General features: G+C 40.7%; 1 protein-coding gene across 1 annotated transcript in view; it reads right to left on the bottom strand.

Moving 5' to 3' along the window:
* Nucleotides 1-26,964, bottom strand: part of SMG1 (SMG1 nonsense mediated mRNA decay associated PI3K related kinase) — a 68,891-nt gene that overhangs the window by 35,719 nt on the left and 6,208 nt on the right. Inside the window, exons 2-21 of the mRNA XM_083474108.1 lie at nucleotides 24,271-24,434; nucleotides 21,563-21,718; nucleotides 21,009-21,145; nucleotides 19,163-19,221; nucleotides 17,709-17,922; nucleotides 16,596-16,721; nucleotides 16,434-16,506; nucleotides 13,603-13,700; nucleotides 12,944-13,117; nucleotides 12,122-12,346; nucleotides 11,130-11,231; nucleotides 8,984-9,253; nucleotides 8,086-8,216; nucleotides 7,344-7,505; nucleotides 6,365-6,483; nucleotides 5,366-5,453; nucleotides 5,180-5,281; nucleotides 4,463-4,603; nucleotides 3,542-3,741; nucleotides 528-724 (exon numbers count right to left, since the gene is read on the bottom strand). Coding sequence (XP_083330234.1) covers nucleotides 528-724; nucleotides 3,542-3,741; nucleotides 4,463-4,603; nucleotides 5,180-5,281; nucleotides 5,366-5,453; nucleotides 6,365-6,483; nucleotides 7,344-7,505; nucleotides 8,086-8,216; nucleotides 8,984-9,253; nucleotides 11,130-11,231; nucleotides 12,122-12,346; nucleotides 12,944-13,117; nucleotides 13,603-13,700; nucleotides 16,434-16,506; nucleotides 16,596-16,721; nucleotides 17,709-17,922; nucleotides 19,163-19,221; nucleotides 21,009-21,145; nucleotides 21,563-21,718; nucleotides 24,271-24,434 — 2,938 coding nt within the window. The remainder of the gene's footprint in view (nucleotides 1-527; nucleotides 725-3,541; nucleotides 3,742-4,462; nucleotides 4,604-5,179; nucleotides 5,282-5,365; nucleotides 5,454-6,364; nucleotides 6,484-7,343; nucleotides 7,506-8,085; nucleotides 8,217-8,983; nucleotides 9,254-11,129; nucleotides 11,232-12,121; nucleotides 12,347-12,943; nucleotides 13,118-13,602; nucleotides 13,701-16,433; nucleotides 16,507-16,595; nucleotides 16,722-17,708; nucleotides 17,923-19,162; nucleotides 19,222-21,008; nucleotides 21,146-21,562; nucleotides 21,719-24,270; nucleotides 24,435-26,964) is intronic.

Below are 26,964 nucleotides of genomic sequence, written 5' to 3'. Positions count from 1 at the left end.
TCTTATCAATTTTTCAAGTCACATAGTGAAATTAGCAGGCCTTAATAATCATTCAATTTATTTCAATGGGTCTATTCTGAGCAGAAATTAGTTTGATACCACCCAGAATTATTAGAAAAATTAAATGTTTATATCTATTTGATACAGCTGCAACAGCCATCATCCTAGTAATTCAAGGATTTAAAGACAGTTGCAAAAAGTAGAGTAAGAAGCAACTGACAAGCTAGGTATTAAATGCAAGAGGATGTGTTTTGTTCCTGGGAAAAGCAGGGAAGAAACTGGGGAAGAACCAGTGAAAGGCACACCTAGCATACAAAGATCAAGTCACAGAATCCTTGTCTGTACACTGGACAGTCCTAGCAGATAACCAAGCCTGGATGCCTTCTTCCCACCAAAGTACAGTTTCAAGGAAACACATAGTGCTAAACCACAGTTTACTGTTACATCCAAACAAGGTCTATGGATATGTTCCACAACAATCTGAAGACCCAGTGCAAGGTACTGCAATTATGTTACTGAACACAAACCTTGGGTGGAGATGTGAGTGCATTAGCACATCCTTCATAGGCATTGTACATCAGTTTCTCCAAATTCTCCAAGTACTGCAGAAGCAGAACCAGTCTCAGCTGGTTACTACTATGACCTTCATCATTGTCTGCTGTAGTCCACTGGCTGACATCTTGTTCAGGGTTTAAGGTGTGGGCTGCAAGACTTCTAATGATGCCTGGAAACATCCATTCAGAACATTTCAAGGTACAGGATATGAGAATGATGTTTTCAAACCAAAACCATGATTTCCAAAAAGGAGCTCTGATCACTTACCATGAATGGACCTTCCAGGTTGGCATATGGATACATTCATGAGATGGGTTGTGCCCTATAATTCGCTTAAGGCAAGGACATGTGATTGATTGAACTGTTGGAGGTCTCCCTCTGGGTCCTCCTCCAGTTCCGTCTGTGGCCAAACTAAAAGGAGAAAGTTCAGACTACAGAGAACAAGAAAACATAATCCCCACAATCCCTTTCCCTACAAGGGGATGGAAATCAGGTTGGGGACCGAGAAGGGCATGTATCTGAGTGAGGAAGATGAAATAGACTAGAGTGAAGAGGTGGGAAATGAGTCAATACAAAACAGCCACTGGAAACACCCCTAACCTCCCAAAGTGCTGCTGAGGATGTATCACTATGCCAACCTAGAAGACCCATTCACAGTAAGCAAGCAATGTTCCCTTCTCAGGTTGGCATGAGATACATTTAGACAATGGTACAATCTACCAAAAAAATCATAACCAACAGTGGGGAACAGATTTTATAAAAGGTGGTCATTCCAACTAGGCAGGGTGTTCCGTAGGACACATCTGGACAAAATGAGGGCAAGACTAAATCTTGAGCCCTAATAATAATATTATAATAATTTTACTATTTATACCCCACCCATTTGGCTGGGTTTCCCTAGCCACTCTGGGCGGCTTACAGTATATCTAAAAATTTAATCAAAACATCAAGTTAAAAATCTCTCAATACAGGGCTGCCTCCAGATGTCTTCTAAAAGTTGTGTAATTCTTTGTCTCCTTGACATCTGAAGAGGAGGGTGCCACTACTGAGAAGGCCCTCTGCCTGGTTCCCTGTAACTTCACTTTTTGCACTGAGGGAACCACCAGAAGACCTTCTGAGGAGGACTTGAGTGTCCGGGCTAAGCAATGGGGGTGGAGACGCTCCTTCAGGTATACTGGGCCAAGGCCGTTTAGGGCTTTAAAGGTCAGCACCAACACTTTGCATTGTTCACTTTAGGTACAAATGAAGGGTCAGTCCAATGCTGTCCTCCTGGAAAATGTGTATTTGAAGACAATAATGCACTGAGATAGGGTGAATAGGACACGGCCTGCAGAACGGTGTGGAGATGCCATGCTAGAAAGTGATACACCACTCAAGAGGTCTCATTAGTGACCCCCCTCCACCCTAGAAGTGCTGTACATGTGGATGCAAACAGGGGGGTTTGCAATTAGATCATTGTTAAATAGGAGAGGGTACTAGTTTGGTATATAAGGGCATCTGGTAAGAGGCCTTGGTCGAGACCAACTTGATGGAAGTATACAAGTCCTTTAATGCCAGGACACAGGGCAACAATGCTTTTTTCTCCTTGCTCATCTGCAAAAGGCTCTTCAAGCAGCCTCATAGATTCAGAGGACAGCCTATGAAATGCAAGGATGGTGAGGTAATGAGGTGAGCTGATGAGGTAGCTTCACTCAATGTCCACATGGCTAGGTCGACCCAGGCAGTATTGGTCCCCAGGAGATAATACTCAGTCTGAGCAGCATGAACCACAAGTCTAAGTGGAGGAGGTCCAGAAACCAAAGTGATAGGGCTGGGGAAGTGCAATAAGGAGGACTTGGGCCACTCAGGAACTCTAGACAGGAGAAGGATTGAAATAAAATTGAACAGACCACCCTGGTGCCAAGGAGCTGTAAGGGAATCTATAGCCTCTGCTCTGAAATCTGAAACTGGGGGCAGGTGGAGACAGAGGCTCCACACTGACCAGCGTGGTGAAGAGGTCTAGGAGGGTGAGTCCATGGTCGACTGAAGTAGCTTAAAGGTGGAGCTGCTGAGGATCCACTTTCACAGCTGGAACCAAGCTCTGCTCTGGAAGCCTGCTGTGCAGTTGAGCCCATCCTTAATTTGCTGGAACGTCAGCAAGAGAAAATACTTCTCAGCTCAGAAAAGGAGCGTTCAGGTCCTGTGTTAGAAGGACCTGGTTCTGTCCATTCTAATGGACTTTCATCATGGCATTGTCTGTGAAGACTAGGAGATGTTTCAGAAGAATCAGTGAGGATCACCAGGCACTGGTGGCCTACTGAGTTTTTTTTAGGTTTGGAAGACTTATTTTCAGTTGGAGTAAGGCCCAGCAGTGAAGGAATAAGCAAGGGAAAGCACAGGTAAGGATTAGGGAAAATATATATTCTTTTTCTAAGAAAACAGGAGGCACAACTAAGATAAACAGAATCTTAATGGAAGAAAGAGGTTTGAAAAAATATAGAAAGGAAAAGAAAGGAACAGAGAAAGTTGAGAAAGGAAGACCTTGTCTGCTTTAGACAAAAGCAGAACCAGAGGGAAAAGGTGTCCTTCCAACGGCTCAATCACATGTTCTTGCTTTTTTCCATTCAACAACATTTATGAACTGTACTGCTTACTGAAAGCCTCTAAGCCATTTCCAAAGAACACTGGGGAGAATCACAGGACACAACTCATCCCATGCCAACCTGAGAATAACTCTTCAAGAAAGCATCACAAATAACCTACATCAAACATTTTAATTAACACCATAATAGATGCAAATATGTTGTGACATTCAATCTCAATTCAATGAACATTCAAATTAATGAAAGTCACCTACAGAACCAAAATGACAATATGCAGCTAAACACAAATCAACACTTTTTCTCCAAATACATTTTAACTTGTTAATGGAAGAAATGCTATATCACGATTTTAAAACTTAAAAAAAAAAAATCTTCCAAAAAATATACACGCTCTTTAAGATTACCTTCAATTGTTTGGAATGTATCTTGAGCTCTGCCTAGTGGAGTCCTTAACTTTGAAAGAACAGTAAATTGTGCTGCTTCCCAGATAGCCCACTGCCAAAGAACAGCCTCAGTTTTCAATAAATTGCGGGGAATATTTGATTGGTCACGTTTATCCAGTCTCTGGCAACTGTAAAATAACCTTTCAAGCCAGCTTTCTTTCCTGAAATAAAATCAGGTATTAAGACAAACATGTAACTCATAATATTTGCATTTATGTATATCCACTTGGACCCAAGGGAGAAGGAGTATGCAAGACACATGGTACAGCAGCGATAGTCACGCAAACATTAATCTATTGTATCTATGATGAAGCTGCTTTTCCTGAATGATTATTGTCATATGAAAAAAAATAAATGGGTGACATCCAAGGAGCAGATGTCCACTAATGCAATTGGACTTTTCCTTCCTCTCTTCCTCCTCCTCCTCCAAATCTGCTCTCTGGGGGGCCCTCCAACTGCCTTGGGGGGAAGTGCTTGGGTGGAGAGGGAAGCTGCGCAAGGGGAAGCCCCATTGCATGAACAGACAGACACTGTTAGATGTCTCCTGCTATCAAGATTTGCTTAAAAGGTGAATGCATACATCCAACATTAAAAGCTGTCTTCTACACCATACTAAAGGACCAGTCATTTAGGTGTCTTCAACATGGATTTAGTTCTAAAGAAAAGTAAAAGCAGCTAAGCAAACGAATTGTGAATGCAAATCTATTGAAGCAATAGATATTGTGCAATAAACTGGTTGGTGAATTACTTAACGTAAAGACAAATTTACAAATCTCTTGGCAGCTGGGTTGCTGGAAGCAAAACACAGATCTTTTTTTCAACAGAAAAAAATACAAATATCTTAAAAAATACTTATCCTTTATAATACAAACACGGACTTACCCTGTTCTGTGAGAACTCCCATACAAGATGAAACTAATGATATCAGAAAAGTCTTGTGGGTGAAATGTATTGCTTGGAGCTTTGCTCATATGACTTCTTATAGCCAAAGAGATTTCTTGTATTTCTGTGTGTTGGTTGTTACTGCAAATACAGAAACTCATTACTTTTTGTTGTTGTTTTTTAAAAAATTAATTGCAAAACAGTTTACATAAAACAGCACAGACAAAAAAAAGAACAGTATGCAATATATATGCAATAGATATAACAGGAAGTACGTATAGGCAAAGAATATGTAGAAAGCACAATAAGGAGAATCGGAAGCCAAAAGTGTGTGTGAAGTTAGAAGATTTGTTGTTAGTGTGTGTGTAGTTGCTATTGACGTACAGAAACTCATTACGTTTTGTGACGCTTTCACCCTTGGTGCACTTGTCCCTACTTTCTCCGTTCACAAGTAGCTACAAGTAGAGACTACAATATAGATCTACCGTATTTTTTGCACCATAACACTCACTTTTTTCCTCCTAAAAAGTAAGGGGAAATGTCTGTGCGTGTTATGGAGGGAATGCCTACGGGTGGCATGCCTACGGATTTTCCTCCTCTAAAAACTACATGCGTGTTATGGTCGGGTGCGTGTTATAGAGCGAAAAATACAGTAACTAAAACCAGATTAACACACCCAGTACCCTCGTTCCAAAAATTCAATGCATACACACTTACCTTAGTACTACATCTAAAGGAATAGACTTCAACAGTTTTCCAAAAGCTTGCCTTATACGAGCCCCGCTGTGGACTAGCTGAACACGGCATACATCAACACATCTGCATCAGATAAATAAATACAATAAGGACTGCATACAAATTTGAACATTATTATTTGTCCTGGAAACAAAATTAACAACGTACCTCTGCAACAGATCATCTGGTAGAGACGGTGACAAAGCATGGAGGCTGCTGCATGCCTGAAGACAAATATTTACATCTTCCAGAAGAGCTATGTATTGGGTAAAAAGGAGACAGTATTAATTTTTTTTAATCATGTAACTTAGGCTATCACTATATTTAATTCACACGATCTAACAACAATTCTATTTGTTTTTCTAAAAACCAAGATCAAATATTATACGTCACTCCCTGTCCTTAATTTCACACACCAATGCTAATAGAATTTCCAGTATAGGCCTATTACACCAGGAGCTATAAAAGCCACTGAAAATAAAAGTAATGATGTGCATCATTAACATAATTTCGTTCCAGAGTGTGAGTCATGTAGTGTCATCCATGCTGACATTTTCCCATGCTGACATTTTCTTCTTTGAATTTATGTCCATGCCATGTCACAAACAGCTTCTGCAACAAAGTGAAGTTTGTTGTGCAGTTCGGAGGAGAGTGTACAGTAAAAAAAAAAAAAGCATCATGACCCCTTAGGCTCATGACATGAGTTCCGAAATTCATTGGATTTTTTGTTCCTCTTTTCTTCATGTAGAAATTTAATTGCTCTACATACAGCACAATAATCCAACGCACTGTCAGATTACTTATCCTTTTAGAGCCATGTGAAGCATCAAGTTCTCACTACCATGCCCAGTCAATTCTACAGCTTGGGTCACTTCATGCAAGGGCATTTAACTAACCAAGACTCCTGTGTGGTACCCTAAAAACTTAACCAAAGCACCGAAGCATAATAAAATGTATTAGTCTTTAAGGTGGCACACAGATGTCTTTACTGGTTTTGCCAAAACAGACTAAGATGTCTACACCTCCGGAATTTGCCATTTAGCAAATGAATTTTAGGCTGGACTGGAAAAATGGTTGACTATGGGTTTAGCCAAAGCATGAACAACAGAATTGGAAGGACTTGACTTTACCCATTTCTTATGCTAAGCGGAATAATAAACCACTTACTGTTTGCCAGGAGTCCCTTGCAGAACTTATGAAAAGATGGGAGGGAGAACAGTGGTGCATATGTCTCTGATTTTTTCATTAGGACAGCCACTTCCAAAGCCCATGTCATCAGTAGTTTCCTAGAGATACATTATAGAACAGTTAGTCTAGATAATTACAAATTAACATTTCTAATCCTGTTGGGCTCGATCTAGGCTTGTCATGAAAGGAGTTCTGCTCCCACTGGAGGGGAAGGAGATTTTCACATTTTCTTCCCTCCTCCCCCCCCCGGTCCCCCCCTATGTTCAATTGCAATACCCTCCCCCCTAGCAGCATGTGAGGTGGCAGAGCTACAAAGGGAAAGAGGAACCTCTCCCTACCCACTTCCGCTGGATCTCAGTCCATTCCATAAATTGAAGGGGTCTGTATGTTTATGGAAGGACAAGTCTGGATCCAACTCTAAGATGACACACAGAACACAAGGTTTGAGTGACCTGGTACATACATATCAGACATAGCCACTTCACTAGTAATGCAAGAAACGTTTATCTAATTTTATCACTGGAGAACTGAGTAGAATGCATGTTATCTAAAAAGTAAGGCTGCAGTTTTTAACCCATTTGTATACTGCTGAATCATATAAACCTCTAAAAGCGGTTTACATAAAATATGAACACATAGTAGGGAGTAAGCTCCACTGAAAACATCTGGAATTGCTTCTGAGTAAACAGGCAGAGTAAAACTGCACATGTGGAATGTACTAGACAAAATTGGCTGTTTTAGAGTTGCTTTGGAGTAGTTAGGCATACTGTGAAACTTTTTTTTTTTTTAAAGAAACTGCTTTCTGGCAAGGCATAACTAATTCCACAAACTGTTATGAGAAACATAAATGCATCACGTTCCCTCATTTTTATGTATAAATATACTGTTGATGTTTAATTAGTACTAATCATTCTGTCAGAGACATGTCTTCTTTGGACAGGGAGAAAGCACTAGTTACCTGGTATCATGCGTAAGGTTATCCTTCTTAAGTAAAAGTCCCAGGAGATTAAGTATTATGGAGAAATGTTTCTTCGTAGCTGTAGTTACAGTGCTAATAACAGCCCCATCAAACAAGGAAGGAGAGGAAGAGCTGAGGCTGCTAGATATGAAATGGTCGTGCCTGGAGATCAACACAAAGTTCAATGTTTACTATCTGGTGACCACACACAGGGTTAACACCACATGTTGCTGCAGCTTCATAATGTTAAAAAAACCCAACCCACCCTGCTTCACTGCCTCCTAGAATCGCTTCTCATTCAGGCTTGCCAATCTAGGGTTCTCTTGCAACTAAGTTTTTAATCCCAGTAACCCAATCCTCTCACTTCTCTTTCTCTCTTAAAGAGACTCACTAGGAACACTCCATACTGCCCATTTTGTTGCTTTCTGATTTTTTTTAGCATTTTAAGAAATTACCTCAGTCAAGAGCAGAGGTTTCACTATCACTCATGAAAACAAAAAAAGTACAATACAACAGATATCTTCTAACACAGCCATCATTATCTGACTGTGGTTTGTGAGGGGACGCCCATTAAAAAGAATGGAGATTGTACAATAGCACCTACTGTGTTGCACACAGTACACTGATAAGGTATTAACAATACCTTCCATTGTTCAACTAAAACAACCAAGTGCATTTGGTGCCTGAACTGATATAGCGCTGCTACTTTATCATTTACATTATGGAATGAATGCCTTCACACCTGGTGCAATGTGAATAGAGGGTGTAGAGCACTGCATACTGGACTGCAGGAAAGTGAACTGCTATGTCACCATGCGCAACCATCAAATTCTTGCTCAGCAATGCAAACACTGTTGGCGATAGAGCCCACATCTGCCAAAGCAAGCAACAGTAAAGAACAAAGTATTTATGAAAATTACATTGCTGTCAGTACTATATTCATTTAGTTTTTGTTTTGTTTTGTTTTTAAAAAGCATGATTATGTCTTCTCACAGCTGCTACCTAATCACAAAACTAGAAGTAAACTAACATTTGAGCAACAACGAGAAGTTTTCTTGTAAAGTGTGATGCAAGGACAAAAGGGGATGAGACAGGAGATACTGGACATTTTCCACAACTGAAATCACCATAAAGTGATCTTAAAGAGCAAAGTGACTTCAGCTAGTGTTTGAACTCTCTCTTCATATGTGGCAGCATTGAGAGGAAAAACAGAAAATGTGTTCCCCACTGTGTACTGACATACGACCCTGTGTTGCAGCTAATAAAGCAAAGATAATGTCTACTTTAATTAGTTACAGTGACTATGGGGAACCTCTGGCCCTCCTGATGATGCTGAAATAAAACTCCCATAATCCCTGACCACTGGCCATGATTGCTAGGGCTGATGGAAGTTGTAGTTCAGCAGCATCTGGCTGGGCTAAGGTTTCCTACAGCAGAGTTAAGTTGATTGGTAAACCATTCTAACCCAGGAAGAACTTCCCACCCAAGTAAAAATGTGTGGCTGTCCTTCAATGTAGCAAAGTGAATGACATGACAATATATATGATGCTATACCAGATTTTAAATTTTAAACAGCCACTAAGATGTAAGCACTTAGCAATATAATTGCCATTCATATTCACACTGTAGAACATACTCACTCCAATCAATGAGTTTTTTGCATTTCCTATTGTAGTCAGAGCACTAAGGTCGAATATAACAACAAATTTTGCATTCGCTACATCGAAAACATGGTTCTTGAAAGCATCGTGTTGGATTTCAGAACAAGCCTCTGGAAGCTGCAGACTGCAAAGAAGACTGTTCAAGGCACATGCCATTTCCCCAAGAATCAACCTGTAGGCTGTTTCCAAAACCGGAATGTTCTTTAAGCTTAGGACTGCTTGATACACTGCATGTGCTGCTGCAACCACCTTGAGAAACAAGAGAAAATCAGCATGTCACAAAGGTTTGGAGCTGCATGTTACACATTACCTATAGCTTGCCCACTCTTCACAATCATTAACACAGTTGAAGGTTATGGTACTGGGACACAGGTGGGGCTGTGGGTTAAACCACAGAGCCTAGGACTTGCCGATCAGAAGGTTGGCGGTTCGAATCCCCGTGACGGGGTGAGCTCCCATTGCTCGGTCCCTACTCCTGCCAACCTAGAAGTTCGAAAGCACGTCAAAGTGCAAGTAGATAAATAGGTACCGCTCCAGCGGGAAGGTAAACGGCATTTCCGTGCGCTGCTCTGGTTCGCCAGAAGCGGCTTAGTCATGCTGGCCACATGACCCGGAAGCTGTACGCCAGCTCCCTCGGCCAATAAAGCGAGATGAGTGCCGCAACCCGAGTCGGCCACGACTCGACCTAATGGTCAGGGGTCCCTTTACCTTTACCTTTAGTACTGGTATAAAATAAATCTGGCATTTTAGTCTATTCTTAAACTTTATTTTACTTGCCTCTAATTTTATAATAGTTGATTATTTTTACTGTACTGTTCTTTGTGGCGTGTTTTAATTTTTATCCATGCCCACTGTATGCTGCTCTTGGCATCAGCATGGATGAAGGGTGGTTTAGCAGTGTTTTTTTAACAAATAAAATAGTAATAAACAAAATATGTTTCCTTAGAACAACCACAATTACTATAATCACAGCTGAAAGTCTTTGTTATTGGAAGTGAATGCCCACACTGCAGTTATAACATGCACTGCCGAAAGGCATAAAGATTTAGAACAACATCCAATTAACTCAGAGCACGCCCCCTGAAGCAAGTGGACTTAAGTTCATTGATTTCAGTGAGCCTACTCTGCGTATGGCTAAAGTTGGATATCACCCTTATGTAAAACCCTTGATAAGCGATCATGGATGGAAATATTTATTTATTCAACTCATAAAATTTATACACAGCTTGATTGTAAGAAATAAATCCTCAAAGTGGTTTACAAAAAAAATAAAACAGTGAAATCAAGAAAAAAATCACAACTATACTTTAAAACATACAAAAGTTAAAGTACTAAAACATTATTTATTTACTTCATAAAATTTGTTCATGGTTTATATGGGACTGATTCATAGCCTCATTAATGAGAAGGCTCACCAACTGCCTGTGGACCATGACAAGAGTGTCAATTATGGGTTGTATCCAATTTTATGCAAAAAGGCAGCCAGTCTTTTCAATAACCTCTTCAGCGCTGCAACCCATCACCACCCTCACCCCAAAAAGCCTCTCCAGAGAGTAAGGGGAGAGCTATCAAATGATGCAAGCTGTGTGTTATAGAGATGCAGAGGGAGGGGACGAGTAGTGTAATTCATATCTAGCACAGAAACAATCAAATAAAATCAAGATCAAACAAAAATATTTTCCATCCTCCTAAAAATAAAAAGTTGTTTCACCCAAAGCGTGCTCTAAGCATATTGTGGCCTTTGTACAAAACTCCTGTAAGAGCCTTGTCAAGTACAACAGCTCAATATACCAAGCATGCTCTAGAGTTGCTTGTCTGCCTTCGTTTCTCGTTCTCTTAGCACTTGGTTTCTTAAGTCCACTCCTGTTTCTAGGCACAACAGCCTCCAGAGATGGAGCAACGGCCAGTTATGCTTGTCAATTCGAGCAGCACTGCAAACCAATTGGGCATGATGCATGAATTGAGCTACTAACCATGCAGAACAGCTTACTCACACTGAGTCAGTTGTAAAATTAAAGGGTGTGTACATATGTGCTTTCTTTTAATTTAGAAATTAACATCAAAATGCAAAATCTAAAAGTGCATCTAAGCAATTGTGGCATGAAGGTAACCATTTATTGCTTACCTCTTTTTCCTTATGGTAGCGGAGTACAAGCAATTTTGATTCCGGTATAAACAATTTCTCTATAAATGATGATGGAAGCTTTGTATTTATTTGTTCAACAATCTGGACAGAGAAGAAGACTTTGTCATTATACTTTTACTTGTCAAATCTTCACTTTAAGTCAAATACATATTTTGAAAAACATTGATAGCTTGCTGAGATATTTAGCCAATGGCAATTTTAGATTTCTTCTTTCCACTGGCAACTTAGAAAGGTACACAGGATGTTTATTGTGAAGGTGGTTTCTCTCTGGCGGTGAACAAGGCATACAAAAGCAAATGGCTTAAATCCTCCCTCCACCAAGGAGAAGCAAGGAATCATACTAAGCTTTAGTATCTGTTCTGCCCAGGGTGCCACACCTATGACAGACAAAAGAAATCTGAGGCATACCAGAAGTGCAGCTTCAGACAGGAAGGAACCACCAGAATTAAAGAGCCCCATAGGCACCTACCCATCCCCTAAAGAGCCACGGGTAGCTACAAAAGCTTAGTCACATGATTCCTTGCTTATCGGGAGGACTTAAGCCATTCATTAATGAATGCCGCCTGGGTAGGTAAAGGATATGGAATGATATAATCCCACAATGGCTGCTAGTACCAGAGCCAATATGTAGAACAAGCATCAACATTTTGACAGGTGGAAATTGTAAGCTTTTAAAAATACAGACATAAGAAGTGATCCCATAATTTACAAAGTACTTAAATCCTTAAAATGCTATTAAACCCTTCCTATCCCTCCAAACATCTCTATCAGGTAAATCACCTTTCTCCTCATTTAAAGATGGAGAGGTGGGGCTGGAAAAGCAGTGATTTGCTCAAGGCCATAAAATTATTATAAAAACCAAGATCAAGCTAGAGAATGGTCTCCCTGTACACTCACTCATAATCTTAAATTGTCAAATGAACAAAAAAAAACCTATGATTAAAGTGAGATATTATGAGAACTGTATGTACCAGCATCAGTAAGTTCAACACCGAGATGATATAATCAGTACCACAAGTCTGACAATTTTCCAGCTGATCCAATCCGTAAGTGATGACCATGTCACAGTGTATAGTCATACTGGGATCCAGACTACCAAGCAGGACACCAACACACTCATTGGCAGCTGTCAATACAGCCTCAGAAAAGAAGACTTGGTTTGCTGCTGTCACACACCTCATTACTCTGTACAAAACCTGAAAACAGAGGGAAAAGAGATACAATTAACTGAAAGATGAGTGCTGTCAAGTTCCTCTGAGGGTAAAACTGCACAACCATCTGGAGTCATTCCAGCCACACGCTTTCACTAGAAAATACTAATAACCACTACTGCACATCAAAATGGAAAATGATTTTAAAGTCTGGTGGCATAAGTACAGACAGCACACAGGGAACAATGCAAAAGTTAAGCACAACTGCATCTTCCAGAGGTTTAAACAGAAAAGATATAAGCACATCCTCATCCCACTGAAAGAAACAGGGGTTGAAGATGGTTAATTTTGGCTGGAATGTGTCCCACAGAGGTATTCTGCGTAGGTCCTTTTCTGCTGATTGAAACTAAAGTATGGAACAGTGAATTTTAATCCAGTGACATCTGATGCTCTGGAATTACACACCTGTGGTGCAGGCATGTTCCCAACAGAAAGATTGGGGAGGGAGCACCCAGTATGTCAACCGATGGGTGACAACAATTAAGGAGAAGAGGCAACAAGCTTATCAGATTCCTGTTCAGTTTGGGGTTCACTGCCACAAAGGGTTTTTAGGTATGCAACATGAAAGACAGGAAGCCTTACATCAGTTACGTATGCTTCAGTAATTGGTGGCCCTCTAATGGGACTGAATCGTTCTCCAATACTCCTCACCACGGTACTGAAAACTCGAAGTAGTGCTGCCAGTTTGGGCAGTGAAACACTAGGAGGAGGAATATCTTCATCTACCGATTCTCCAGAAGCCACGTGGCCAAGGTCCTACATGAAGAAATGTAATTAGCATATACCCAATGCAAATTCACAACTGCAAGCTATGTATATTCTAACCCCACAGTGCAACATACTGTAGCTCTATGCTAACATAAGCATATTCCAGAAGGTTCAGTTAGTGAAGAATTTGGCAGCTATGATGCTTAGCTGTTAAATCTTAAGACCTTCAAAAATGGCCTTGCTTCTACTATCTTTGGTCGGCTGTCTGATGATTTTTTTGGAAGTAGGCCTTCACTATGGTAGCACCAACCCTCTAGAACACCATCTCTTGCAATATAGGAGACACCGAAAATGAGCTTTGAGTGAAAACTGAAGATTCATATGTTCAAACAGATTTCCCTGACCCTTACAATGCTTTTAAAGTGTGCTAATCTATTCTGCCTATTATTTATATGCAAGGGAAGGCCCAATATCCAACAATACCCAATACCCTGCTCCTTTTTAAACACTTATCAAGACCAACATTTTATTACCTCAGCATACGCTTCCATATCCTCTAGAAACTGACCAAGAAGTGTGGTAGAAAATGCAAGGTCAGCTACCCAAAATGGTTCGAGGCTCTGTAACCACCCTGTACAAAGTGCCAAACCAATAAAAACAAAGTTATGATCAAAAGTACACTTGGTTTACTCAGAAACAAAGTCAACTCAAAGTGAAGTGTACACACAACAAACAACCAGCTCTAATAAATCCTACACAGTGGTAATTTTATAACATCAGTTACATTTATCAGGAAAATCAAAAACAGAGCAAGACATTTAGAAGAATGCATAAGCCAGGCATAGTCAACAGAGAACATTTGTGGCCAAATTCTACCTAATGAAAGCCACACCCTTTCCCCGAAAGAATCCTGTGAACTATAGTTTGTTGAAAATGCTATTAATTGTAGCTCTGTGATGGATAAACTTAAGGTTCCCGGGATTCCTTGGGCGAAGCTACATGCTTCAAAGCCATGGTGTGGATGTGACTCAATATTGGGAAATTAAATAAAGCATCTTTCATTTCATAATTAGTTAAAAACAACTTTACAGAATTGAATGAGGTTGCCAGGTAACTATATTCTGAAAGAAAGGAGATTCTGTAGCAGGGTGTCAGGGACAGGCAGGAGTCTGAGGGGTGGGCAGAGGAGGCGGCAGGAAGATGATCCAGGGGAAGGGAGGCAGCAATTTGGGAGGGGGGAGCCAGGGGAAGGAAGAAGAGAGAAAGTACGGGCAGTCAGAGACAAGAGGAGAGGAAAGAGTTGCAGGAAGGTGCATAGGTGGAAGTGACAGTCCCAGAGAGAGCTGGGCTGTTAGAATCTCCTCTGTCCCCTCCACCACTGTCTCCATAGACAAGAACAGGCTTACAGCAACAGAAGTAGCTAAAGCTGCTGCGCCTTAGAAGCTGGTGTAATCAAGTGCTTTGCCAATAAAAAACTAAACTTTCAAACACTGGTCTTCATTAGGGCTGGGTATTCTCGGGACATGGGGCATCTGCAATAAGGGACACAACATACAACACTGAAGAAATTCAAGGCTATCGGATTAAGGAAGGAAGGCTTTATCAGAATCCGGCATTCCATTAAAAGAGGAAAGTCTACTGAGGGAGCTGCACAATTACTGACACATAGCAACTTTATGGTCTTATGGGGTGGGGGTGTATATTACTAAAAAATAGGAAAAGATTGGCCACTACTTCAGAGAGGTCTCCACAAAACTACATCCTCAATGAAATGAACAGCAACAAAAAAGCAAAATAGTTGCAACATGAATATGCCCTATATGTGAAATGTGGGTGGGAGAGAGGGCAGGAAACTTTCTCATATGCAATTGTTGGAGGGGGGGGAACACTTGCAATATGAAATGCTCATGTTCACGGTTCCAGCCACCTATGCCAGGATACTCCATTCCATTACTTCTGCAAACTTTGAACTCCTCTGAGCCTACCTGTATCTCCCTCTTGTATGTGAATTTGGCAACAATCCAAGCTTGTTCATGGTTAACGTATTTGCAAGAAATGGGAATGTGCAAAAGAACACCTTATTAACTCTGCCCTTGCCCCAAGTTCAGTTATTGGTTCTTGCATAGGTATAAATTAAACCAAATTACAATTTTGATAGAAAGCCAGCTTTAGACCTCTGGGAAAACCAGATCATTTTCCCATGGTATGATGCCACTAATTTATTATTTTATTTTATTTTTCAACAAGTTGATTCTGATAAAAATGTTCAACTTCAGGAAAGCCAGACATTCCTTTTAACACTGGGGCTGCCAATGTGGTGCCCCCGAGGAGCTCTCCTAGCGCACACAAAACCATGCTCACCACATACCCATTGCACCCTTCATCAAGAAGTGGGGAGAGTAGTTACCTTTCCTGCTTTGAAAAGCATACAGAGCTGAAGGAGGAAGTTGAAGGAGTGAGCCTTCAATAGCACCTAAAAATGAAAAGAGGAGTGCTATTCTCCCCTACTTCCTCTTTCAGTTTTATGAGCTTTTCAAGGCTCTGATCATGCCCTGAGCAGTTGTACAGAAAGCAGAGTGAAAGAGAGGGCAGAAGCAAAAACTGAAGAATCTGGGAAATGGGAAAGAAAATGGGGGGGGGGGGGAGTGGCTCCAGTAAAGCAGATTCTCTTGAAGTTACACAATTTTTTTCACAGGTTCTCAACCATAGATCACTACCACCTTCCATTAACTAAACTATAAAAATTATAAATACAGTTCTGGTGCTTTCTACCACTGTCATGGAACAAAAACATGTATCCTCATTATTATTATATATTTACAATAAATCCCTTCAAAACCTGCATTAAATCATAGGTCACCTCGTGGCTTTGTTGTCATCCTAAGTAAAAATCATGAAGATCCATGAGGATCTGCGCCTCAGATCTATGTTTGTTCTGCAGGCAAGAACCGGATTTATGATTTTTACTGTAAGGTCTGTCACAGTTAAGCTTTAATTTGATGGTGATTTTGCGGGGACACAAGGGAAGGGGTCCATTTTAATTTTACTCTGATATTTACCCATACCTCTTATAAAAGCAAAGAGAGTGGGTGGGTGGGGTGGGGAGGAAGGGAAGGAGACTGACCGGGACGTAGAGAAGGGCACGGAGAGAAGCAATCAAAGACAGTGATACCAACAGCACTTTCTCAAAATTCCCACAAGCCCTGAGATTCATGTTTTAACTGAATCCCTGTGACTAATACTATTTCCTCATTCCACTATAAGCAAAGTGAAGTATACACTAGCAATAACACTTCACCTTCCAGAAGGAAGCCAAGAACATCTATTAAGGTCATCACATGAAATTTTATTTTTTAAGACTTACCAGACACTTGCTGTGTCAGAGAAGGTTTCTGAGTGTGATCAATATGCCACCCAACTAATATGTCAACAGTGTCCTTGGAAAGCAATACAGAAAAATTAATCCACCTGTAGCACATGTGTCAATACCGATCTAAAACCAAGAAAGAGAAGCAAAGGTGCTCACCCTAAAGTTAGTGCTGAAAATGTGAGGGTAACATCGGGACACAAGGAGGATGCACTTGACACATTTACACAGCAATTCTGGTGTATCCACGTTCTCAAGGATAGACTGCAGGCTAGTCATGACGAGCTTTAAGAAAAAAAAGTGTGCACCCAAAAAACCCATATTGAACAAAAACTATTCAGGCTATATATTTTTAAAAAAACAACCACGCTGTTTACAGAAGTGCATCAATAACTACTATTTAAATAAATAATTTATCTTGTCAACAACGTGTAGAAATGCCTGCTGATGAAGTAGTAGACCTGCTTCCGAGTAGAACTGCTTTGGTTCTCAATCTATGTTGGACACATGCTTTACAGGGGTGGAGAGAGGGGTCTGGATGGACTGGCAAGAGGGATACTGGTTCTAATGAACCTCAGTCCAACTGAGAGAAAACAAAGGGTTGCTCCTACTATTAGATTTTTCCACTCATTTTATATAACCCACTTGCCCCTTCATCTTACCCCAATTCTAAATTTCAGTCTCCACCACTGAATAATTCCTGCCCATCATGTCAGTTTTTCTACCATCATTTCCAGACACTAATCAACTCTAGTAATTTTAATTCATGGTTAAACAGAAATGTGGACATCACACGCCTTTAAGGAGATGCTCTGAGATCAGAAAGTAGTCTCAATAGGTTTGGAGCATTCCACAACTGGTTTAAAATTCTGTTGGCAGGCAATTTCTAGCAGTGAAAAGTTATGACATTGAGCTAGGAGACCAATCAGTTATAGCAGATTACTACAGCACATTTATTTATTTAACAAGATTCATAAGCTGCTTTATCATCAAAACCCGGAAGCAATTTACATTAAATATATATAAAAAATAAAATCAACAGTTTTAAAAATAAACATTATAAAATGCACATTAAAATATGCATCAAATCTACATTTCAACACTTATGGATTTCAGGTACACAAAGTTCTGAAACTGTTTATTATGCCCAATATCTAAAATGAAGTTTCAATGTGCTAATATGCTAGCCTGCTTAAATTTCAGCTTCTTCATTTCAGAAAATGATTCAGTATCTGAAAAGTCAAAATGCTCCAATTTAACTTTTATCCTTACTTGCATTACAGATGAAAATGCTTTCTTCTCTCCCACAGTCTCCAGTGCTTTGTAGGTTGCACACAAATAAAGAAGTTTAACTTCATCTTTAGTGGATGAGCTAAATTTACTAAAAATCCATTTAAAGATCTTCTCCGCTTCATAGCTCAGAGAAGCACAAAGAAGTCCAAGACAGCAAGCTCCCTCCTGTCTGAGTTCTTGAAGCAATTTGCTACTGCATTTATGAAAAAAGAAAAAGTAGTGGTAAGGATTTTCAGTCATGAACAGTAGACATTTAGCAAATGAGGACAATAAAGACTTGAATAAATGGCTATGATCTGGTTAGAACTTTCCATTAATGTGGAAACACATGGTTTGCTGTCAATTCCTTCCACTTCCCTTCTCTTTCCATCCAACTCACAGGTGGTAACCTGAAGATTAAGCATGTTGAAGGCATTTGCAAAAGGGATGAAATGTCTCCTCTTCCCTTCTGTCCTGTGCTTTCCCCTCCATCTACAAGCACAAAGACTCTCTCACACGGAAATCAAAACGTCATTCATACAGATGAACATTCACATACACCCAAGTATTTCTGTTCACACAAATCTACTTATTCATGGATACCTGCCAGCATATTGGTAGCATATTGCCCGGGGTTGTGGGGTACCAACATACAAGCGGGAATCAGATAAGGAGCAGGAGCATGGAAAGCTGTTTTCTATGGGCTCTATACACTAAAGTGCTGTGTGTGGTTCAATGTGAAACACAAGGAGGAAGGTAGGAAGGACTCTACCTTCTGTCTCTCCCCTATCTCAGCAGCTCAGAATTTCTTGCCACAGTTGCCATTCTAAATCAGCCCAGGAACTACTATGTCTAGTAGTAGCAGTTACTGAAATTCTGCATGCTCCATAGGATTTCACTGGTCTCCATCAGACTCAGCTCTGCCCCTGTTTCATTTTGCCTGGACGTATCAGCAAATAGATATGCAAATATATACCTGTGACTCACACTTCTTAGCTCACTCTGAACCCAACCCACAATAACTGGGGGTCAAGAATGGATAGCATACTCCACAAAGCAGTCACTGAGGTTTGACCATAGAGGAAACATGCAATGAAACACACTTCCTAGAATTCAAGCCAATCTCCAAAGCAAATCCAAGTCAATTCCTATTGCTTCAGGAGTGCTAAGCCTGCATCAATCCTGAACAAGCTGATGATGTCTGTCTTGGCCCAGCAACAGGTTCACTACATGGTATGCTCCCACTGATATCAAACTAAGAATTCAGTTATTGATTTCCAAAAGTAATCATGAGACATTTTGGCTAGGCTGGTCAGAAGCAAGCAGGATGCTGCTTGTTTCCCTTTTATATGAACCGTGCTTTGTCCTTCCTGCAGCAGCTTCCAGGTTGAAGGTGTTACCTGGCTTGCTGGCCACATATACACTAACTTCAAGAATGCATCAGCCCAACTTACCTTTCATTAAGTACATCATGTATGGCAGTCAAGATATTATCCAGTTGTTTAACAAGCACCTGCAATAGCCAACATATACACCTTTTAAAATAATTGCTATTGTAATTTAAATTCAGATTGCTCTGTCATTTGAAAGATAAACACCACTGCTTGCCATCGTATTTTTTGTCCCTCCAAAAAGTGTATATCATTCCTGGTTGTTCGTAGCACGGGTGTGACTGCTTTACTGGAAGCTGAGTGCAATAGTGCTTAATCTATGAAGCATACATTAGATATACTAAAAACATCCTTCATGATATCAATGAAGACTTTGAGGGAAAATGTGCAGCGCAAGCAGTCATTGTTTCACTTATAGGTCGCTTTTAACACCTTCTGTTAATATTAGCAACTGGATGCAACCATGTCCCATTTTTCTTAAGTTTCAGTGCAAGTCTACCCGAAGTTATGCACAACACCTCTTTAGAGATACAAATATAAAACAAAGCTATTGGGAAATAGTCCAAGCAAATTGCATTAACCACAAGATTCGTGGTATATAGGTAAAATATGTTTTGATAAATATAGCTGCCAAATACAATTATAACTACGAATTGTGATGAAACTTTGTTAATCAAATCAACAACAGTCAAGTGATGGCCCACAATCCAAGTTATTGCGCCACCCCATCCCTTCTGAAATAGATGTTACCCTGGAAGGATGCCCAGTGTTTTCTTGCCTTGTCCATGCCACTTTTAGGCTCTCCTCCCTATCCAAGTCACAGAGGATTCTCATTCCACATGGGGTACCTAATAGATCAGAAGCAGCAGCTCATACGGCACTGCCTGACCAGATGTGTGGGGTGGTTTTTAACTGTCAAGGTTTGCACATGGTCACTAAGAAATAAAAGTTAATTTCTTTTTATACTGGTATGTACTTTATTTCTTATTTCTTGAAACCATCTTGGCATAAGGCAATGAATAAAGAGATTATCACCATAGCCATTCCTCCTCTGACCCAACAAGCTAGTCCTTGGGCATCTTGGTTTCAGCAGAAGCCAGCCCTCCAGGCTAAAGTATTAACACATCATTGAAATACTTCAACAACTTCAAGCCAAGCAATTTACAGATCTTTTAAACTAATATTTGATTAGATTTGTAGAGTAGCCTGAGGAGGCTCAGATTAGAACTAATTATTCATAAAGAGTGACTATGTGAAAACAGGGAAACTAATTACCCTCTGGAAAAAAACTGGCTGACTGAAAAACTGGAGAGTATTTGAAAACTGCTCTGTCCCCCCCACCCTCCCCATTCCAAGGAAAGACAGTCCCCACCTCCCACTGCCTGCCAGCTGATGTATATTATTCTCAGTGTGGCTTCTTACTACAAGGAAAAGGGACCCTCAAGACCAGTCCCTTTCCTTCATTTATCTGTGGCACAGCTGATCTTTACTTCCTTCCTTCCAACTGCCATGGAAAGTCAGTCACACCAGGATGAAGTCACCTGGCCAGAAATTCTTTCTTCCCTCTGGCAAGCAAGCAAGCTGCTGCTACTCCTTCCTATCTGTGGGACATGGATGAACAGGGAAGGTTCTCGTTATCAAAGGAGGGAAGGAAGGTGAAAGGCCAGTTAACTGCTCTCCAAAAATCAAAGTTGTGGGGACAGTCAGCTGGCTCCCTCCTTCCTCACTGATATAGTCAGTGAGGAAAGCTTATATGGAGGGTTGAGAGTATTCGGAGCCAAAGTTATCCTGCAACCAATGACAGTGCTGACAAACCTTCATTCTTTGCCCCTACAACCCAGAAACCTGCCCCAAGAGAGATCATATGAGTAACAAAGTATTAATATGTTGCTAACAGAAGATACTTAACCAGTTTGTTCTCTGGTTGCTGAATGAATTCTTTCATTTGCTTTACAGTAGCCAGTCTTCGGTCTCTGTCATCTTCCCGAGTAATCCTCCGAAGAAGATTTGACAGTCGAGACTCATCAGAGTAAGACAATGATCGCTCTAAAATTGAGATATTACACATGGGCATGCTTCTATCCAAGTATAAAGTATAAAATAAACAATTACCAAGGAGCAACTTATACGCAATAGGCTTACTTCATCTTTACCTCACAACTTGCAGTAACTTTAGTACAAGATTTCTAGCCCTGAAGCAAATCCAAACCTGCAACAATTGACCAAGGATCATTCTTACCATTGAAAAAGCCTCTTCTTGCAGTACTTTCAGAGACAAAGTATACCCAATTTATACAAACTAAAGTGTAATCATGACAAAATGCTAGAGATTTTGAGTTTGCAAAAATTTAATAGGGCTCTACTTTACTTTGAGCAGTGACCCTAGTGCTACTGTAGCAACAGGATTTTTTTTTGCCAGAAAAACAGAATTTCCCTTTTTCTTCAGGACAACACAACACTTACCCTGTGTTTTCCTCATGTCTTTTGTGACTAAAGCACGATTCCCATGCTGAACACTGGTAAAATCAGAATTGGTCACATTGTTAACTCTCAGCTCTTGCCCCAACGACTTCCGACCATAAGTATTTTCCCCAGATCCTCCATTGACACTGTAGCCACCTAGAAGAAAAGGTGCCAGAGCCATGTTAGTTTCTCTTGACAGCCATGAACTGTGGGTTTCTGAAAAACTTCCAAGGTTAAGAGCTACCTGTCCTTCTCAGCTGAATGATACATTTAGCGGGGATGGTTATTTATTTAAGTTTATGAATCACTCTGTTACCTCTGTTACACTCTGTTACTATGAAATATCATAGTGCGAAGCAATGGTTAAATAAGGGCTTGTCAACCTTTTGGGGCCATGGGCACATTTGAAACCCAAGAAACTCATGGAAGACCACACCCCATTAATATACATGCTCTCCCATTGTAAAACTACAATACCGCGTGTGACTGTGTGATGCAATAGCAACACAGGGGGACACCAAAGTTTTGGGAGTATATGGCTTTGAGAGCCAGTGTGGTATAGTGGTTAGAGTACTGCACTAGGACCTGGGAGGCCAGGGTTCAAATCCCCACTCAGTCATGAAGCTCAATGGGTGACCTTAGGCTGGTCACTGCCTCTCAGACTAACCTACCTCACAGGGTTGCTATGGAGATTAAATAAGGATGGGAATAACTATGTGTGCCACCTTGATGTCCTTGGAGAAAAAGGTGGGATATAAATGCCCTAAATGAATAAAATAAATAATTCTGACCACCTTAGAAACTGTCATGGGGGAACCATGCACCCCATAGCCATGCATGCACCCACCCCACTGTTTTCCGCAACGTAATATGTGCCCTAGCCCATGGTGAACACCACATATATGCTGCCTTACACTGAAACCTCCTTCACAAATATCCCATCCCACACTCAACTGTCTCCACAGGAGGTCTGACAACGGTGAGTTTCTTTTAGTATTTCATCTCACAACCACCATTTAAACTAGGTCATGTAGAGAGACAGCAACTGTGGCATGCCTTCTGTTTATCCAGATAAATAACTCCATAAATGAAAACGCTCATGCAATCCCTGCCCCATCCTGAGACCTCCACACCCACCCTGCACTGAAACTCTAAACACTGAAACTGTACATTTAAAAGCCACCCCCACATACTGCTCCACACAACACCCACACACCCCTTACCCCCTCACAATCACCCTAGACTGAAACACATACACACTGCCTGACACTGAACCTCTTCCCACACAGTGAACACCCTCAGAATGTTCACTAGGAAGACAGATTAAATATTGGAATCATACTAACAGCAACCCAGTGGTGTAGGTCACGTGGAGAGATACTGTATTTTTCTGTCTATAAGATGCTCCCATGTATAAGACGCCCCCGTTTTGGGGGACTCAGATTTACAAAAATGGGCGGAGACGGCCCAGAGTAGAAGATGACCCCTAATATTTGACATTATTTGGGGGGGAACCTACTCTTATACACGAAAAAATACGGTCGTAATTGTGGCAATGTATCCTGTGACTCACATGTCAAACCATTAGACCACACTGCCAGCATCACAGTGCTCCTGTCCAAAGTGGAGAGGCAGTGTGGTGCAATAGTTGATTTATCTTAAGATCTAAGAGTTAAGAGACATTAGAGATCTGGGAATGCGAGACATTAGAGATCTGGGAATGCTTTTTTGTGGATATTCACACCAAAGCGTACATTTTTAGTTTGGTGATTATTTCTTAATTAGCTGTAAAGAGGCCCAGTCCGCTTATCACATAAGTTAAGCATGCACAGTGCAATTCTCATGTTGTATCAGGGTAAGAGCAAAGAGAGAACTGAAGAAAGAATGAGGCAATTTTTTGGCCTAAGGGTAAGATGTAAGCAAGCATAGTTTGTAACATTGCACAACATCATCACTGATCACGGGGCACATCTGTTAAGGCATTAGAGACCTTACTTTCCAGTTTCTCAGCTTTTGTGGTGCTTGAGCCAATGGGTGTTTCTTAAACCATCATTTAAGAGAATAAGTCTAGCATAAACATGGGGTTGCATATCATGAGAGAGGTGGTCGGGGGAGGCAGCCATGCTCTCCACAGGGGATACTTGGAGAGGAGTACCCATATATTGTTCAATAGGGAAACAAGTCTTCATGATAACATACAGGACTCCCTAGAGTCTGTGACACTGATCTCAAAAAACCAGTCCCATAACTGCTACTCACACCACCACCAGGGTTTGGGGACCACTTATATAGCTGATGGCAACAAAAGAGAAGGTAGTATTAGTACCCACCCTATTTCTGTAATTTTAAGTTGTTTTAAACCATTTTTAATATTGTGTTTTAATGCAAATATTGTGTTTTAATTGTTGTAACCTGCCCCATGTGCCTGCCTATCTCTGTGTGAGAGTCTGCTGCATTTCTGTAAGCCAACCCCACTCCCCAGCTGTGTGAATACGTGTGCTTGATGCATGTGTAACCTGTGTATGGTGAATGTGTGCACATACAAGATTGCACTCGGCATGCTCACTGCTAGCAAGCAGCTTCAGAGGAGCAGCTGACCCTCAATGAAACCATGGGGTTGAAAAAGTCAGCCACCCCTCATCTAGACCACAAACTAGTTTATTTCCACTGGCAGTATTCCTTTTTACCTATGAAGACAAATTATGTACCTTTTTCTTCATTCTGTATGTCAGTGGGGACTCTGATATCATCATGTCTATGTCGAGACACCACCGCTGAATTCGAGGATTGTAATCCATAAGAAGAAGAACTACTCCGATCTCTGGATGAAGAGTATTTTAAATTCTCTTGGTCAGCTGATACACTGTCAGTTCTGCAAAAAGAGAAATGTTTGAAGTGAGTGCTCTACTCCGATTTGGCCCTTACTATTCCCATATTTCTAGAATTTCTGATCTCTAAATAGGAAAGGTTGGAAGGGTGGAGAAGTATTCACTAGCTTGTGGAACATATGAATTCTCCCTGTGACTTAACAATCTGATAAGTGGAGTCCCAGCTGATAAAACATCTCTGGCCCAGTGAAAAATTCATCAAGGTAACAAGCAAGTTAAGCACATGTATGAGGAGAAGGTCAGTACCACCTATTTCTGTATTTAATTTATTGCGGCATCAGCTAAAAGTGCATCAAGGACACAGCAAAAGCTGAACTAAATTTCAGTGGAGTAAAACCTGTAAAAACTTAAAGAGCTCCTACGAATGATAAACCTGCAGAAACTTCCCTAACAGGAAAGCCCACAACTAACAGCTTCTCAATGCTATTCCAAGTCAAATTAGCAACAGTCCTCAGGTTTTCACCATGTAAAAAGAGAGAGAGAATTATTAATTATTATTAGAGAAGGGAGACTCAAATATTATGCAGCTATGTGAGATGCATTCCCATATGGGAAATGCCTTTTAAAAACCAAATATTGACCTAGAATGATGAACATATCTATTCCACCACACGTTAGGCCAGTGAAATACATGCATCAGTGATGTAACATGGAAGTTTACACAGTTCCACCCTGCATGGAAGGACTTTCAACATCAGACGTGGCTAATATAAAAAGCTCCCCAGTGTTTGACATCACAGGTTCCTCAGCTCCCCATACCCCCCTCTGCCCACTAACAAAAAGTATTTTGATTAAGTGGCACCATGATTTAGTAGTCGTAAGCTCTCATCTAGTAGAGCAGCTCTCTCAGAATCCTATATCCATTATCAACCTTAAAAACAAAATATATACAAATGATGATCAAATCTGACACTTTAGTAAACCTTCACCTTTTAAGGTGTTCAATACCCAACACTGGGTTATGCATCAGATTCAGATGAATTACAAGACCAAAGCGGGCCACTTCAGACAGATTCATGGCTTATCTGAGCCCAAAACTGGATCTTTCAAAGTACCCTGAACTGAGGACCACCAAATTGATTCTGAGTACTTCAGAGATTCAGAGGTGCTTAAAAAAAAAGTTGCAGACAGCATATCTGAAGAAACAGAAACATTTTCCCCACAGCTTGCTTGCCAAGAAAACAGAAAGTGAGGAGAAAGTGAAGAGAGGTCTCTTATAAGACTGATATGTCTAGCTTCTACTCTGAGATAATGGTTTTACCAGGGCTCTTCGCTTTGGCAAAGGTATCTTCTTGATTGTTCTGTGCTCTGTTAGTTCTGCTCATGGCGTTTGCTTGGAAAATGCTGGGCATTCAAGTCATTCTATGTCTGTTACATGCTCACACATCCACTTCTATCTAATCTGTTTGCACTTGGTTTCTGCGTCTTTTGGTACCAACTGAGCAAAACACATGCCTGAAGCTGTTTTTCGAGTTCTTAATCCCTACCCCATGCAACCATCCTCCTGAAATATGGCAGTTTGCCTTCATAGTGACACCTCTAAGATCTATGTTCCATATTCAGAGTAAAACCGTTGCTCATAAACCACAGGGAGGGAGGATGATATCCCCCCCCTTAAAAAAGCAACCTTAAAACCACTAGACCGCTTTGTCTGCAATTTGGCAGGTTTCTTATCTAGGAAGAACCTCTTTGATGTATGTTATTTCCATAGAAACTGCCCTATAATAGGGGAAATTAGGTGAATCCCTTTTTAATCACCCTAAAATTGTAAAGGTTGCCCTTGAAATTTGACAGGATTCGTCCTCTCAGAAGGGGCTACAAGGCCTGCAAATTTCATCCAACTCTGATTCAACTTCAGACTGCAAGCCAAATTGGATAATCTCCAAACTGCTTCGAACAAAATCAGGCTGTTTCCCAAATGCCAAATGAGGATCCAAACCAAATTCTGTGGTTGCTAGAGACCACTAGAACTGAAGCTTCTGAATTTTACAAGTATCTGTTAGCATTCTTTTGTTGGAGGAAAAATCCCAAAGCAGCACAGTTCACCTCTCCTCACGAATGCATCTCACAATAATAAAGAACTCATGCCATGATAAATTTGTTAGTCTTTAAATGCCACAATACTATTCCTTGTTTGTAATAAAACTGCTCACCTTAACTCATTTGATCTCTTGTACTATATAAAGCAACACATAATAGGATACAAAACAAACCAAGTCAATTTCACATTAGTAATGTCCCACAGTGCCCTTAGTTAGAGGTAGACAAAACACACATCTACCATATATAAATATTCAACCAACCAGACACTCTGAAAAGTCGCAGAATAGGGCTTCCAGTAGGAGTGAAGAATTGCCAAAACAGGAGTGCAGGGAGGATTGCCTTGTACAAGGTGAAGTCCTATCTGCTCACACAAGGCACCTTAGCTACAACCCAACGCATGTGAGTAAGACTTTCGCTCGTGCATCTTAATACCCAACACATTCAATCTCCAAGAGACAACAAAAATGACAG

This window comes from Podarcis liolepis, assembly GCF_965112155.1.
Source record: "Podarcis liolepis genome assembly, chromosome: 14".
In the NCBI taxonomy this organism is placed as follows: Eukaryota; Metazoa; Chordata; class Lepidosauria; order Squamata; family Lacertidae; genus Podarcis; species Podarcis liolepis.
The sequence above is the reverse complement of the archived record's forward strand: the minus strand, read 5'-3'. Positions and strand labels throughout refer to the sequence as shown.